Source organism: Octopus sinensis, linkage group LG1, assembly GCF_006345805.1.
Source record: "Octopus sinensis linkage group LG1, ASM634580v1, whole genome shotgun sequence".
Taxonomy (NCBI): Eukaryota; Metazoa; Mollusca; class Cephalopoda; order Octopoda; family Octopodidae; genus Octopus; species Octopus sinensis.
In genome coordinates, this window is record NC_042997.1 from 194,217,124 (window position 1) to 194,234,500 (window position 17,377).

At 39.0% G+C, this 17,377-nt stretch overlaps 1 protein-coding gene across 3 annotated transcripts in view; it reads left to right on the forward strand.

Moving 5' to 3' along the window:
• Positions 1-17,377, forward strand: part of LOC115231280 (collagen alpha-1(XXVI) chain-like) — a 185,342-nt gene that overhangs the window by 107,320 nt on the left and 60,645 nt on the right. For all 3 annotated transcript variants that reach the window (XM_036508080.1, XM_029801372.2, XM_036508082.1), the window contains 3 exons: positions 167-264; positions 1,322-1,383; positions 10,879-11,311. In XM_036508080.1, the coding sequence (XP_036363973.1) occupies positions 167-264; positions 1,322-1,383; positions 10,879-11,311 (593 nt within the window). The remainder of the gene's footprint in view (positions 1-166; positions 265-1,321; positions 1,384-10,878; positions 11,312-17,377) is intronic.

The following is a 17,377-nucleotide window of genomic DNA, read 5'->3' on the forward strand; positions in this document are numbered from 1 at the left end:
TTGGTTGGCCTGGGGCTATAGCAGAAGACACTTGCCCAAGATGCCACGCAGTGGGACTGAACCCGGAACCATGTGGTTGTTTAGCAAGCTACTTACCACACAGCCACTCCTGCGCCTATATGTTTTATTATTTTAATTATTCATTTATTTAATTGTTTCGTTTCAGAATTGCACAGCGACCCAAATACAGAAAGGTGTATCGAGTTAGGAAGGAACTGGCTTGGAAATGCTGTCCTGGTTTTAACGGCAACAATTGTGAAAATGGTAACGACTAAATTCTTTCACTTCATATTATTCTTACTGATTTATGTAGAAAACCAGCAATTTTGAGGGAGGTGAGGTTAACTGACATCATTGAGGGAGGTGGGGTTAGTTAAATGCAGAACAAATACAGCCAGACATTTTATCTGCCGTTCAAGAATTTGGACCTGGAGATCTCCATTTCCAGTGACTTCGAGGGCCACCTCCCAGTGGTGTCGGGGGTCAACGAAGAGCCCTCGACTACAACAAGACGACCAAAGTTTTTCTTTTTTTTTTCCCCCCAGTCTGGGGTCGCCCGCCCCTAAGCCCTAGACCATCACCTAATCACCCTTACCCGTCTTGTTCCTTAACAACAACAACAACGACATTTTATCCGACGCTTTAACGATTCTAGCATAGTCCTGGGTACACTGACCCTGGGTTAAAAGAAAAAAAAGAGGGATAGTAAATGCTTCGACACCTTTTAACACCTTTAATCATAAGTGTGCTCAATCATTGATGTCCTAGGGGTAAACAACAGCAGCAAAAACAACAACAAAAAAATACCGTTAAAAACGGGTCAATGACACTTCTACTTCCGCTTAAGAAGTCAGTATCGTAGCCGCTCACTAATTCACCTTATCATCAACATAGCTAAATAGACTTCATAAAAAGTTGTTGTTATTGTTGTTGTTGTTGTTATTATTATTATTATTATTATTATTATTATTATTATTATTATTATTATTATTATTATCCAACAAACATTTCTTATTCTTAGCAACAATTTTGTCGAGAAGCTAGTTATTCTAAATTCATTGTACTTTACCGTACTTCTATTTCCGGTCTTAAAATTACTTTCATCGTTCCCGTAATTGCTGTTGAATGACAAATAAAAATCTAATATTTCTTGTTTGCTGTGGGGTTTTTTTTTTTTTGTCATTTTCTTTTTGCTTTTCTTATGCATTTTTTTTTTGGTGGGGTGGAGGGCTCAGTTTTGCTTTCGTTAAACATTACAGATTTTGTGCTTTTTAAATTTTTTTTAATCTTTACTTTTTTTTTTTCTCTCGTTTCATTCCAGAATGTTTTAATTGCACAGTTCTGGAAACTATGCAGAACCAAATAAAGCAGTTAGAGACACGAGTAAGTATTAAGAATCTCTTATGTTTTTCCCATCTTTTACTTGTTTCAGTTCGTAGACTGCGACCATGCTGGGGCATCATCTGAGAGGTTTTTTTAGTCGAATGGATCACCCTAGTATTTATTTCTTTTAAAAGCCTGGTACATTGATTGGTTGAAATTGCCGAAATGCAAGAAATTAAAGACCAAATATCTTACAAACTATAGAATTTTCTCAATAAAGCCAAGAGAAAAAGATGTTTTATAAACACATTCTACCAGTATACGAAGTTTAAAAGTGTTTAGTTACATAGAAATTATTTTAAAAAACTGCCGTTCAAACCGAAAAGATCCCTTATTCTATCGGATCTCTATCACCGAATGGCTAAGTTACGTGGACGTAAACGCACCAATATCGGTTGTGCATCGATGGTAGGAGTGGGCACACACAAATACACATACACACACATGCGCGCGCATATATATAGTTCACAGATGAGATCCAGATATTCTCTGATTAGAATTCACTTTGAAGTGCCCAAAAATTTCAAACTTAGACTCCGATATATGTATATATATATAGAGAGAGAGAGGGAGAGAGAGAAAGAGAGAGAGAGAGGGAGAGATAGATAGATAGATAGATAGATAGAGAGAGAGAGAGAGAGCTATACATCCATATGTTAAATAAATATATATTTAGTCTCGTTGGGAAATTAAGTACCGGGGATTTACCACAAGGTTTTTGACAGCTTGGAATGTCGACCCGAGTTAGCAAGTCGTCTGTGTTCGCTTGCCTCAAACTAATCCTTTCTACTTATAGGTACAAGGCATAAAATTTTGCGTGAGGGGGCGAGTCGATTATATAGACCCCAGTGTTCAACTGCTACTTATTTTATTGACCCCCGAAAGCATGAAAGGCAATGTCGACTTCGGCGGGATTTGAACTCAGAACTTAAAACCGAAAGAAATGCCGCTGGGCATTTTGTCCGGCGCGCTAACCATTTTGCAATTCACTGCCTTTCTCCCTCACTCTTTTACTCTTTTTCTTGCTTCAGTCATTTCACTGTGGCCATGCTGGAGCATCACATTTTAGTCGAGCAAATCGACCCCAGGAATTATTCTTTGTAAGCCTACTACTTATTCTATTGGTGTCTTTTGCCGAACCGCTAGCTTACGGGGACGTAAACACACCAGCATCGGTTGTCAAGCGATGTTGGGGGAACAAACACAGACACATAAACATACACACACACACACACGCACACACACACACACATACACACACACACACATACGTATATACGACGGGCTTCTTTCAGTTTCCGTCTACCAAATCCACTCACAAGGCTTTGGTCGGCCCGAGGCTATAGTAGAAGACACTTGCCCAAGATTCCACACAGTGGGACTGAACCCGGAACCATGTGGTTGGTAAGCAAGCTACTTACCACACAGCCACTCCTACGCCCTTGCAAAATAATGGCTTCAACTTTTAGCTCAGCATATTTTGAAGCGAGAAGGAAGTCGATTGCATCGACCTCAGTACTTAATTTATCGATCCCGAAAGGACGAAAAGGCAAGTCGAGCTCGGCGGAATTTGAACCCAGAACGTAAAGACAGACGAAATGCCGCTAAGCATTTTGTCCGGCTTGCTAACGATTCTGCCAGCTGACTGCCTAATTTAAAAGACAGTTGGCCTCGGTGGAATTTGAATATGGAACGTAAAGAGAGAAGAAATGCTGCTATACATGTAGTCCGGCATACTAATAATTCTGCCTGCCCGTCACCTTCATCGCCTCCATAATATTCACAGCCACAAGGTGGCGAGCTGGCAGAAACGTTAGCACGCCGGGCGAAATGCGTAGCCGTATTTCGTCTGTCGTTACGTTCTGAGTTCAAATTCCGCTGAGGTCGACTTTGCCTTTCATCCTTTCGGGGTCGATAAATTAAGTACCAGTACGTACGTACTGGGTCGATGTAATCGACCTGAACCTATGTCTGTCCTTGTTTGTCCCCTCTGTCTTTGGCCCCTTGTGGGTAATAAAGAAATAGGTATTTCGTCTGCCGCTACGTTCTGAGTTCAAATTCCGCCGAGGTCGTCTTCGCCTTTCATTTTTTCGAGGTCGATAAATTAAGTACCAGTTACGCACTCGGATCGATGTAATCGACTTAATCCATTTGTCTGTCCTTGTTTGTCCTCTCTGTGTTTAGCCCCTGTGGGTAGTAAAGAAATAGGTATTTCGTCTGTATTCATGTTCTGAAAGGCAAAGCTCGACCTTGCCTTTCATCTTTTCGAGGTCGATAAATTAAGTACCAGTTGCATACTCGGTCGATCTAACCGAGTGGGCTCGTCCCCCAAAATTTCGGGCATTGTGCCCGCCAGAACCTCCAAAAAGAAAAGAAGAAAAAAGGAATAACATAGGCGTAGGAGTGGCTGTGTGGTAAGTAGCTTGTTTACCAACTACATGGTTCCGGGTTCAGTCACACTGCGTGGCACCTTGGGCAAGTCTCTTCTACTATAACCTCGGGCCGACCAAAGCCTTGTGAGTGGACTTTTTGGGCGGAAACTGAAAGAAGCCCGTCATATATATGTATATATATATATGTGTGTGTATATGTTTGTGTGTCTGTGTTTGTCCCCCAACATCACTTGACAACCGATGCTGGTGTGTTGACGTCCCCGTAACTTAGCGGTTCGGCAAAAGAGACCGATAGAATAAGTACTAGGCTTACAAAGAATAAGTCCTGGGGTTGATTTGCTCGACTAAAGGCGGTGCTCCAGCATGGCCGCAGTCAAATGACTGAAACAAGTAAAAGAGTAAAAGAGTAAAGAGTATACTTCATATATTTGATGTGTTTAATTTACTTATCCCCACATTTGCTTCTCTAACTATCCCCTAACCCCGCTCAACCTGATCCCTCTTACCTTTGGAATGATCCCCCTACAAGACATATATATATACACACACCACCCACACATACATGTATAATATATATCTATATATATGTATGTGTATGTATGTATGTATGTATGTATGTATATATATATATTAAAGATATAATATATATATATATAATATAGTATATATATATATATATATATATATATATATATATATTATAAACTACATCTGTTTCCAATTCACACATCAATGAGTTCCGGCGTTGTTTTTTTCCTTTCCTGTTTATGTAAATATTTTCTTCCCCCGTTGCACCTGTACTTAACGACACGAGATTTTCCTCAAGTAATTAGCCAACCCAATCAATTATTTTAAACACAATATTAACTAAAATAAAGATCTGCAGTTCTAGAGTTAATTCCCCCATAAAGTCACGTTGCCATGATCAGCAGACGATTCTTATCGCCAATGTTTCCTAACCTGCCTTATCTCGTCCTTCCAATTGCAATGGGTTTTTTATTTCCAGCATTTATCTTAAAGGGCTTCCAGGTTTATAACTTTACTTAAATTTTATAATCCCTCGCCCCCTTCTTTAAAGATTTCATAAAAGAAATACTTATTTTGCTAAAAATATAGTTTTATCGTTAGATTTTAATTAAATATATATTTTAATGTTGTTTTTTATCACTTTAAACGTCTCTAAATTTCCCAGTATTATCAATTCCTGTTTGCGCTATATTAATATTTCTGTTTCACTAGAAACAGCTGCAATGGCAGCAAAATCGTGTAAGCCAGACTAAAATACCGCGTGGTATTTTGTTACTTAAAGGCAGCGAACTGGCAGAAACGTTAGCACGCCGGGCGAAATGCTTAGCGGTATTTCGTCTGCCGAAGGCGGCGAGCTGGCAGAAACGTTAGCACGCCGAGCAAAATGCTTAGCGGTATTTCGTCTGCCGAAGGCGGCGAGCTGGCAGAAACGTTAGGCACGCTGGGCGAAATGCTTAGCGGTATTCGTCTGCCGTTACGTTATGAGTTCAAATTCCGTTCCGCCGAGGTCGACTTTGTCTTTCACATCCTTTCGGGTCGATTAAATAAGTACCAGTTACGCACTGGGGGTCGATAATAATCGACTTAATCCGTTTTCTGTCCTTGTTTGTCCCCTCTGTGTTTAGCCCCCTTGTGGGTAAGTAAAGAAATAGGTATTTCGTCTGCCGTTACGTTGTGAGTTCGAATTCCGCCGAGGTCGACTTTGTCTTTCATCCTTTCGGGGTCGATTAAATAAGTCCCAGTTACGCACTGGGGTCGATATAATCGACTTAATCCGTTTGTCTGTCCTTGTTTGTCCCCTCTGTGTTTAGCTAGCCCCTGTGGGTAATAAAGAAATAGGTATTTCATCTGCCGTTGCGTTCTGGGTTCAAATTCCGTCCGCCCAGGAGGGTCGACTTTGTCTTTTCATAAATCCTTTCGGGGTCGATTAAATAAGTACCAGTTACACTGGGGTCGATATAATCGACTTAATCCGTTTGTCTGTCCTTGTTTGTCCCCTCTATGTTAAGCCCGCTGTGGGTAGTAAAGAAATAGGTATTTTGTAACTTATTTCATAGTCTGGGTTGAAGTTCCATCAAGGTCAAAACTGTGCCTTTCATCCTAACGAGAATAAAATAAAGTACAGGAATTGGTTTAACACTTTGCCTAACTGGTGACTCCTGCAGTTACAGAACGAATATTATATTCGTTCAGCACCGCAGAAGTCACAGGTGGTATCCATGCTATAAATTAATATGATAATCTATGTAGTGAACTAGAACATATATATGGTGAAAATAATTTTTAATGCAGAATTTATGACGATATTAAATCGTCGGTGCAAAAAAAGTATGGCACAAAATGAACTTGGTTGGCCATTTTGTGTTGATATTCCTAAAGGTAATTGTAATTATCAGAAGAAGACTTTGCCTTTCATCCTTCCTGGAGGCCGATAAAATAAAGTACTGGTTATAGGCGCAGGAGTGGCTGCGTTGTAAGTAGCTTGCTTACCAACCACATGGTTCCGGATTCAGTCCCACTGCGTGGTACCTTGGACAAGTGTCTTCTACTATAGCCTCGGACTGACCAATGCCTTGTGAGTGGATTTGGTAGGCGGAAACTGAAAGAAGCCCGTCGTATATATATATATTCTTTTGTTCTTTTATTTGTTTCAAATCAAGTACTTATTCTATCGGTCTCTCTTGCCGAACCGCTAAGTGACGGGGGGATTCTTTCAGTTACCGTCTACCAAATCCACTCACAAGGCTTTGGTCGGCCCGATGCTATAGTAGAAGACACTTGCCCAAGGTGCCATGCAGTGGGACTGAACCCGGAACCATGTGGTTGGTAAGCAAGCTACTTACCACACAGCCACATATGTATGTATACATGTGTCTATGTATATATATACACATATATATATATATATGTATATATATATAAATGTATTTATGTATGTATGTATGTATGTATGTATGTATGTATGTATGTATGTATGTATGTATGTATGTGTGTGTCTGTGTCCTCCCTGAACATCGGTTCGGCAAAAAGTGACCGATAGAATAAGTACTGAGGCGGTTTAATAGTCCTAAAGGTGACTGGAATTATAAGAGAAGAAAACCTTGCCTTTCCTCCTCCTGGTGTTGATAAAATAAATATCATTTTGTACTAGGGTTGATTTACTCGACTCTATCCAAGCCACAAAACAATGCAAAGCGAAGCCTATAAGAACTAATATGCAGATTTTCTCCTAAAAACGAAAGTGAAACTAAATTGCGCTGAAAATGATGCCTGTGAAGCTCCATTATTTACATTAACTGAATGGCTTCACCATGCAATGTATATTCTCGTGGTATCTTAAGTATTTCATGAAAAAAAGCTAAGGTACACCACTTCAATAGATTCTATTCAGAAAGAACATCACTGAAAAGGAAATTCCGTGATGAGCATCACAGCACATGATAGCCAACACGGTTACATGAGACTGACGTAATAATCCTTCACAGCTAATGAGTTATATATAAAGAATCGCTGGGAAATGGTGGCGTTGTTCTTTTACACACACACAGACACACACACACATACGTATATATATATATATATATATATATATGGATCGGTGAATCAGTGATCGTTTATATATAGGAGTGGCTGTGTGGTAAGTAACTTGCTTACCAACCACATGGTTCCGGGTGGGCAAGTGTCTTCTACTATAGCCTTGGGCCGACCAAAGCCTTCTGTGTGGATATGGTAGACGGAAACTGAAAGAAGCCCCTCGTATATATATATGTGTGTGTGTGTACACACACATACATATAATATGCGCGCACTCACAAGACATAGCAAAGCAGAGAAAGAAAGAAAGAAAAAAAGAGGGAAGGGGGAAGGAAGGAAAGAAGCATAGAAGGAAAGCAGGAAAGAAAGAAAGAAGGAAAGAAAGAAAGAAAGAAAGAAAGAAAGAAAAGAAAGAAAAGAAAGAAAAGAAAGAAGAAAGAAGAAAAAAGGAAAAAAAAAAGAAGAGAAAGAAAGAAAGAAAGAAAGAAAGAAAGAAAGAAAGAAAGAAAGAGACGGATAGACAGACACAAAAAGAGCGAGCAAATTGATAGAGAGAGAGTAGGGATGAAAATAAAATGTATCTTTTGAAACTTGATCTTGTTCAAATAAGTTTATTCAATCACTAATAAACACAGTAACCTACAACTTGAAAGAAAGGCTTTTGGGCCCCCGTAGTGTTCATCTAGAGTCTATTAGGGTATTTACATTCCACGTAAAGTTCAGCTTTTAGTACATTCCTGTGTCTTCCCTTTGCTTTTATAGAAAGTATATATAACCATCTTGAAGTTTCCTTCATATGGTTTTCCCATTATGCCAGTTCATTACGTATGTGTAGAAGTGTATATATATATATATATATATATATATATTTGAGTGCGTGTGTGTATGTGTGTGTGTGTGTGTGTGTGTGTATTTGTATGTGTGTGTGTATGTGTATTTGTGCTCTGTAAATTAAAAACCAAAATTTTCTCGCCTTATGCGTTCTGTTTTGACGAACTTTTAGAAAAGGTATTTAACAAAAATGCAATTGTTGTTGTTATTATTATCCTTGTTGTTGTTGTTGTTGTTGTTGTTGTTTATACTCCAAGCCAGCACCAATCGAGCAGACATCCCTCAAAGTCATTCCGTCATTTCATACATCTGCTACTATATCATCCAATGTGCCCTTCTTTTTTTTTAAGACTGTAGGATTTGATTAAAGGGAGATTTGACAAACATTTCTCGCATACTGAATGACCACATTTGAGGCTTAACCCTCGTGAATGTGTTGCGCGAGATGTTGAGAGGTAGAGAGAACGAACGGGGGAACAGCGAGGGTGTGTGCCACCCGGGGCAGTCCTTGAGCTTTCCACACACACACACACACACACACACACACACACACACACACACACACACACACACACTCGCCTCTCCGCACTCAGTACAAGCTTATACAGCAGACCCAAAAGTGCGCCCGTATAAAAGTGTCACCAAGAGCTGTTTGCCCCCATCGCATTCACCTAGTTATGCTACTGGCAAGGAATTCCAAAGGAACCACGATATACGGAGAGAAGACGTATTTTCTGACATACAAGTCAACGTAGTATATAAGTCGAGGTAGACCTTCCAGTCAGAAAATCAATGTTTAAGTCTATATTAATCGTATTGGTCGACTCCTTTTCAGATTTGATTTTAAATATTTGCTTTTATTTATGGTTATAACTGTACTTCAATATGAACACAAAGTTTCGTCTGTCTTCACATTCTGAGTTCAAATTCTGCCGAGGTAGACTTTGCCTTTCATCCCTTCGAAGTCACTAAAATAAGTACCAGTCGAGCACTGGGGTCGATGTAATCGACTTACCCTTTCTCCGAAACTGCTGGCTTCATGTCAAAGTTTGGAATCAATATGAATGCAAATTAAGTAGAAAGGAAATTAGCAGGTAATTAAAATTTTTTGCTATATGCTGTCATGATGCACATGAAGTGTTTCAAACAACGTAAATATCTTTCCAAATCCTGCTGCATTTCACGTGGAATTTACGGTCCTACAAAATCCTTTTGGAGCATAAGTCGACCGACCGTTTTTGACAGTAAATTTTAGTTTGAAAAATTCGACTTATATGCCGAGCAATACAGTAGTGTGGTAATTATTATTGGGGTCCTAGGGATCACAATATGAACGACGAGTTGATGAGAGGCGAGTGAGCCTTTCGTGCCTGAGATGAGTGAAGGTAGATTCGAAAAGCAGAGGCCGCTGTAGTAGCGGTGGAAAAAGGCAAAGACAGGACACAGCACGACTCTGGTCCGGAGCTTGGAATGCATCGACGAGCGTCTTCGTGCCAATTAGTCGAATGCCCCTTTTCTTTAAATGCAGTGTAGGATTTCTGTCTATGTAACGGCAGCACCTGTCCCAGGCGTGGGAGCAGTAAGTACTCCATTGTGGGTCTCCCTCGAGCGTTGTAAAGAGTTTGTAGTTGTTGTGGTCTGAAACATTCTCAGCCCCTTAAGAGGAATTCCAGTTTTCCTTCTTTTAGCTCATTTATTAATATCTCAATGTTTCAGTTATCCCCTTGGACCTTGTTGTTATTGTTGTTGTTTTTGTTGCTGCTGCTGTTGTTGTTGTTATTGTTGTTGTTGCTATTGTTGTTGTTGTTGCTGATGATGATGATGTTGTTGTTTTCATATGCTTGTTTATTCTAAAGTAATTATATCTATGGAAAAACAGTCACTTTCTCTACTTGCGTGCTTTCCACTGACAAACCGAAGACTATTCATTTATCTACTTAAAAAGATAGATAAACATCTGAGCTAGCAACCAAATCTCCTTTAAATTAGGCATGGCTGTGTGGTAAGAAGCTTGCTTCCCAATCACATGGTTCCAAGTTCTGTCCCGTTGCGTGGCACCTTGGACAAGTGTCTTCTACTTCCGGCGGCCCCCGACATTTTTCCCGCTATAAATATAATAACTTTTTCTTTAACTGACTTATGTTTTACTTTTTTTTAGCGGCCCCCGGCCCCTTCATAAATTCAAGGTTTTGGATCTGACCCGAATATTAAAAAGGTTGAGAATTACTGACCGAAACTATACATTTAACTTTCAACACCAGTCCGCCAAGCTGTAAATAGATACAAGAAGGGGTACAGTAGTTGGAGCACTATGTAATTACTGTGTGTATGCATTCATATATTTCTTTATTGCCCACAAGGGGCTAAACATAGAGGGGACAAACAAGGACAGACAAGCGGATTAAGTCGATTACATCGACCCCAGTGTGTAACTGGTACTAATTTAATCGACCCCGAAAGGATGAAAGGCAAAGTCGACCTCGGCGGAATTTGAACTCAGAACGTAGCGGCAGGCGAAATACTGCTAAGCATTTCGCCCAGCGCGCTCACGTTTCTGCCAGCTCGCCGTCTTATGCATACTGTGTGTATGCATATATAGCCAAAGTGATACAGTGGCTATATATGCACAGAGCTCTATAATGCAATGCTATGTTGTTTATTTAAAATCCTTCAAAATCTAATGCAAATTTCTGTTTCTGTTTCATTACAGCTCACAACGAACCACAGATCAAGGGACTGCAAAGGGTGTTCAAAAGATTTTGTAAACGAACGGTCTTATTACAGAGTGAAAGGTGAGCGAGGAGAACCAGGGCTGCCAGGAAAAGATGGGCGCCCTGGATTGGCGGGCAGACCTGGGCCTAAAGGAGAACGAGGTCCCACCGGTCCTGTCGGAATGCCAGGACGTCCTGGAGATACAATAAACAGAAGAAAAGACAGAAAACCATATCGTGTGGCCGGTCCACCTGGGCCCCCGGGTTTACCAGGACCTCCCGGACCACCGGGCCCACGTGGACCGACTGGGTTATCAGGTATCCCTGGATTACCAGGGGTAAATGCTGTTGAGAAAACAGATTCAGTTGGACATTCGGAAGGACCTGGATTACATGGCAGGTTTAGCAAAGCTGGCTCTGATGATATACGAGGTATGAAACCAAATCTCTTTTTTTCTTTCTCTGTCTCTTTAATACCATTATAATTATGGATTAATCAGATCCACAAGAGAGTCCAACTTGCGACCTCAGTGGCATTGATCAGTACTGTGTTAATAACAGCAGCTTTGCGTGCATGTATGTATGTATTTAATTTTCAATACTTTGTAGGACATATACGCATTTCATCAAAATGCCGAAATAATTACATAACACTTGTAGAAATAGTACGCGATCATGCACCTAACCTCATCAGTGTCCGGCAGCAAATACATTCATCCATAAATATAGTGACAACTTATCATTTGATGAATAACTTCGAATTCACAGCTTGTACCTGACATAAGATATATCTAACATACACGGGTTACTATACTCTTCACTGGTCACTTTGTTAGCCGTGTCCATTACATGGAGTACTTACTAAGATATTCGCCTGGATTTCTTTAATCCCTATTTTCTATCGCTATATAATAAATACATACATACATACATACATACATGCATATATACATACATACACACATACATACATATGTGAATAAATATTCATATATGTATGTATACATGTACAAAGGTATGCATATGTATATATATTTATGTGTGTGTGTGTGTGTGTGTGTAATTGTATGCATGTATATACACACACATACATATAAATAAACACACATATACACACTACACACACGCATAATTATATATACGTTTCTACTCTAGGCACAAGGCCTGAAATTTTAGGGGAGGGGTCTAGTCGATTAGATCGATCCCAGTACGCAACTGGTACTTAATTTATCGACCCCCGAAAGGATGAAAGGCAAAGTCAACCTCGGCGGAATTTGAACTCAGAACGTAAAGACAGACAAAATACCTATTTCTTTACTACCCACAAGGGGCTAAACAAGGACAGACAAAGGGGTCGAGTCAATTACATTCTTCCCATTGCGTTACTGGTACTTATTTAATCGACCCCGAAAGGATAAAAAGCAAAGTCGACCTCGGCGGAATTTGAACTCAGGACATAGCGGCAGACGAAATACCGCTAAGTATTTCGCGCGGCGTGCTAACGATTCTGCCAGCTTGCTGCCTTCAACGCCAGAAACATAGCAACAAAAGTGTTAAATAAAGGTTTTGAGATTAAAGTTTTCTCAAAATAAGCTGCGTGGTTAAGAAACATGCTTTCCAACCGCGTGGTTACGGGGTCAGTCGCACTCTCCAGCACATTGGACAAGTGCCTTCTACTATTACCTGGGACCAATCAATACCTTGCATGTGAATTTGGTAGACGGAAACGGAATCGAAACCCGACGTGAGTGTGTGTTTGTGTTTGTCCACCTCTCAGCACTTGGCAACCGGCGATGGTTTGTTTATGCCCCTGTAACTTAGCATTTCGGCAAAAGATACCAACAGGATTAGTACTAAACTTTTCAATAATGTCGATTTGTTCGACTAAACAAGTGGTTCTCAACTTATATGGATCCCCAAGGACCATATAGCCCTTGGGGGTCCATATAAGATTTTGTTGTTAAAATTTATCTGAAATAAATTGGTTATTCTTAGGCGTAGGAGTGGCTGTTTGGTAAGTAGCTTGCTTACCAACCACATGGTTCTGGGTTCAGTCCCATTGCGTGGCACCGTGGGCGGATTTGGTAGACGGAAACTGAAAGAAGCCCGTCGTATGTATGTATATATATGTTTGTGTATGTGTATATATGTTTGTGTGTCTGTGTTTGTCCCCCCAACATCGCTTGTCAACCGATGCTGGTGTGTGTTTACGTCCCCGTAACTTAGCGGTTCGGCAAAAGAGACCGATAGAATAAGTACTAGGCTTACAAAGAATAAGTCCTGGGGTCGATTTGCTCGACTAAAAGCGGTGCTCCAGCATGGCCGCAGTCAAATGAGTGAAACAAGTAAAAGAGTAAAAGAGTAATACACAAAATATTCTAACAATTTTTTTTTATATAATTTTTCATAATATTTACTTATAAAAGGATTTTTAAACATCAAATGGCTACGGGGCTCCATCCTAGTTAAACAGGAATCAAAGGGGTCCACAGGTAAAAAATGCTTGAGAACCACTGGATTAAACCCTTCAAGATGGTGCTCCAGCATGGCCGCTCTCTAATGACTAAAACAAGTAAAAGATAAAAGCTAAACGATATAATCCTTTCTACTATAGACACAAGGTCTGAAATTGTTGGGAAGGGGACTAGTCGATGACATTGACCCTAGTGTTTTACTGCTACTTAATTTATCGACCCCGAAAGAATGAAAGGCAAAGTCGACCTCGACAGAATTTGAACTCAGAACGTAAGGACGGGTGCTAAAAGATATAATATGGACGATATAACGTAATTAATCATAGAAAGGTGCGCTGTATAATGAAAATATTTGGAGTTCTAAAATAGAAGGTTAAATGTTTGTGGGGTGAAAGGTGGGGCTGAGAAGGAAAAGGAAAAATCCCTATTGAATTCTTTGAGGTCATAAAGAGATAGGAAAGAATTTTAAAGCACGTGTGCTTGTGTGTTTGTGGGTGGATGCATGCGCACGCGTATTAAATGAGCTTTTTGTACGATTTTTAGAAAATATGCGATGGTATAAATATAGCAATTGATAAAAAGATTAAAGTTTAAAGCTTATGGAGGTATGTGATTTATAGTGTGTAGTTTATCATTTTAAGTATTCATCGGTATATAATTGAGCAGTTGAGATAAACACACACACACACACACACACACATATATATATACACACACACATATATATATATAAGTATGTTTACATGTATAGAATAAGCAGAGCAAGAGCACACACGAAGACGGTAAGTGTCGGTGAGGAGGTCACAGGTGTGTGACGAAAGATCTCCGGACGCGGGACATGAGTTAGAATAAGAACAGCAATAAACGAGTGACGAACGAATATATATATTGCGTGTGATTATTTGAAAAAAAAAAGACTGTCCCAAAATATAACAATATAACAATATATATATAGGGAGAATTCACAAGAAAAAACAAAAGACGAAGACAGGAGGTGTAGACAACAAACAGATGTATTAGTATAACGCTCGGGAAGTGAAAAAGTCTTTAACGTTTCGAGCCTACGCTCTTCCACAGAAAGGAACACAGAAAGAAACAAGGAGAGAAAATAAAGCATGTGTAGTGGCTAGCAATCTATCATAGCGAAGGGTGTATACATATATATATATACATAATGTATGTATGTACACACACATAAGTTGGAAAGAAAGTTCTGATGCATTTCAAGTTGAGGAAAGAAACAACTGCGTCTTCGATCTTAACTGATATATTTAAATATACTTAATCAAGATAATATTCCACCGCGTTATTAATAAAATAATTCCATTTCTCTGGAAATCGTTGATTCTTCGGACATGAAATTCTTCAGGTTTCGAACGATATTCTAAGCTTTTTACAATTACTAAACTGTTTTCCCTCTAAATCAGTGATTCTCAACCATTTTTCCCTATGGAACCCTTTCATCCTTATTTCACTCAGTGGACCCTCGTAGTCATTCGATATCTTTTTTTTAATCCCACTATGTCTTAATAATTAAATATTAAGAATTGTATAAAAAAATTGCTGAAATATTTTATTTATTGTAGAAATATAACCAATTCCTTCTTTTCTACTCTTGGCACAAGGCCCGCCATTACTTATAATATCGACATATACTAAATAGCTTATAGTCACATATTTACTTAACTATGAAAATACTTATGTATGCCAAAAAAATTATTTTTTCAAATAGTTAAACACATAAATAAAGGCGATCAAACGAAAGGGAAGAGAAAAAGGAAGATTAAAGGAGAGTATAAGAATATAAAAATAAAATCAAATAGATATCTGGTCTGTCTTTACGTTCTGAGTTCAAATTCCGCCGAGGTGGACCCTTTCATCCTTTCGGGGTTTGTAATCAGGTTATTTACACAGCTACGTCCCCCAAAATTTCTGGCTTTGTGCCTAGAGTAGGAAAGAATAAAGATAGAATCAGCTGAAAAGCTTTTACTAATTGTGAAGTCGAACTTGTATGTCTATCGCCGATTATTTCTGCTTCATTCATCACTGACTCGAGGTAACTGAGTACACTGATTGTGAACTGTGTTACGCTTATCACGAATTGATCTGTAATAACATGGGTCGGTGATCAAAGTTTCTGCTTGGGCCGCAAAAGTGAGCCCCAACGACCATCCACAATGCTCAAAACAACTTAGTGTTACGGAACAAAAACTATTTTTCCTATACCTTCTATTATTCGTTTGTCATTGATTCAATAAAGTGTTTTGAGAATGAAAATCATACGTGATATACGAGGATATATGTATTATGTAAGTTGTACTGAAATGGCTGTGTAAATATCTTTTTCTACTCTTGGCACAAGGCCTGAAATTTTGAGTGCGGGAGCTAGTCCTTTAGATCTACCCCAGTACGCAACTGGTACTTAATTTATCGACCCCGAAAGCGGTAGACGAAATACTGTTAAGCATTTCGTGCGGCGTACTAACGGTTCTGCCAACTTGCCGCCTTACAAGTACCAATAATAGTCCTTTCTACTATAGGCACAAGGCTTGGAATTTGTGGGGGAGAGGACAGTCGATTACATCGACCCCAGTACTTGACCAGTTCTTAATTTATTGATCCCGAAAGGTTGAAAGGCAAAGTCGACCTCGGCGGAATTTGAACTCAGAACGTAAAGACAGACTTGGCTGTGTAAATATACTTTACTACTCTTGGCACAAGGCCCGAAATTCCATTAGATCGACTCCAGTACGCAACTGGTACTTAATTTATCGACCCCAAAAGGATGTAAGGCAAAATCGACCTCGGCGGAATTTGAACACAGAACATAAAGACAGACGAAATGATTCCATCTTTATTACATCAAAGATATCTATTTGATTAAATTTTTATATTCTTATATTCTCCTTTAATCTTCCTTTTTCTTTTCCCTTTCGTTTGATCGCCTTTATTTATGTGTTTAACTATTTAAAAAAATAATTTTTTGGCATACATAAGTATTTTTATAGTTAAGTAAATATGGGACTATGTATAAATAACCTGATTACAAACGATTAAAAATTGCCTAAAATAATTTTTAAAAATACATGATAAGATTTAGTTTTTAAAATGAACACGATCGTACGTAAAGCATACAGAGATATGCAAATATAGTAAAACCATCTTTTACTTGCTTCAGTCACTAGACTGAGGCCATACTGGGGCATCGCCTTGAAGAATTTATAAGTCAAATGAATCGACCTGAGTACTTTGTTTTTTTTCTAAAGCCTGTTACTTATTCTATCGGTCTCTTTTTGCCGAATCGCTTTGTCACCGGGACATAATAAACCAACACCGGTCGTCAAGCAGTGGGGTGGTTATAAACACACACACACACACACACACACACACACACACACACATATATATATATATATATATATATATATATATATATATATATATATTCCTTCCTGTGGAAGAGCGTAGGCTCGAAACGTTAAACACTTTTTCACTTCCCGAGCGGTATACTAGTACATCTGTTTGTTGTCTACACCACCTGTCTTCGTCTTTTATTATTTTGTGAATTCTCCCTATATATATATATATATATATATATATATATATATATATATATATATATATATATATATATATATACATACATACATACATACATACATACATACATACATACATACATACATACATACATACATACATACGACGAGCTTCTTTCAGTTTCCGTCTACCAAATCCACTCACAAGGCTTTGATCGGTCCATGGCTATAGTAGAAGACACTTGCCTAAGGTGCCACGCAAGGGGACTGAACCCAGAACCACGTGGCTGAGAAGCAAACTTCTTACCACACATCCACACTTCACCCTAGCCACGCCGCCGCCTAGACATCCCTGCGCCTAGTCATAAATATCTAGATTCAAACATAATGAACGCAATAGAAACTCACGAATGCACATACCTGTACACACGAGTGCACGCAATGTTTTTTTTTTTAAGTGTTTTTTTTATATTAATTGCAGAATC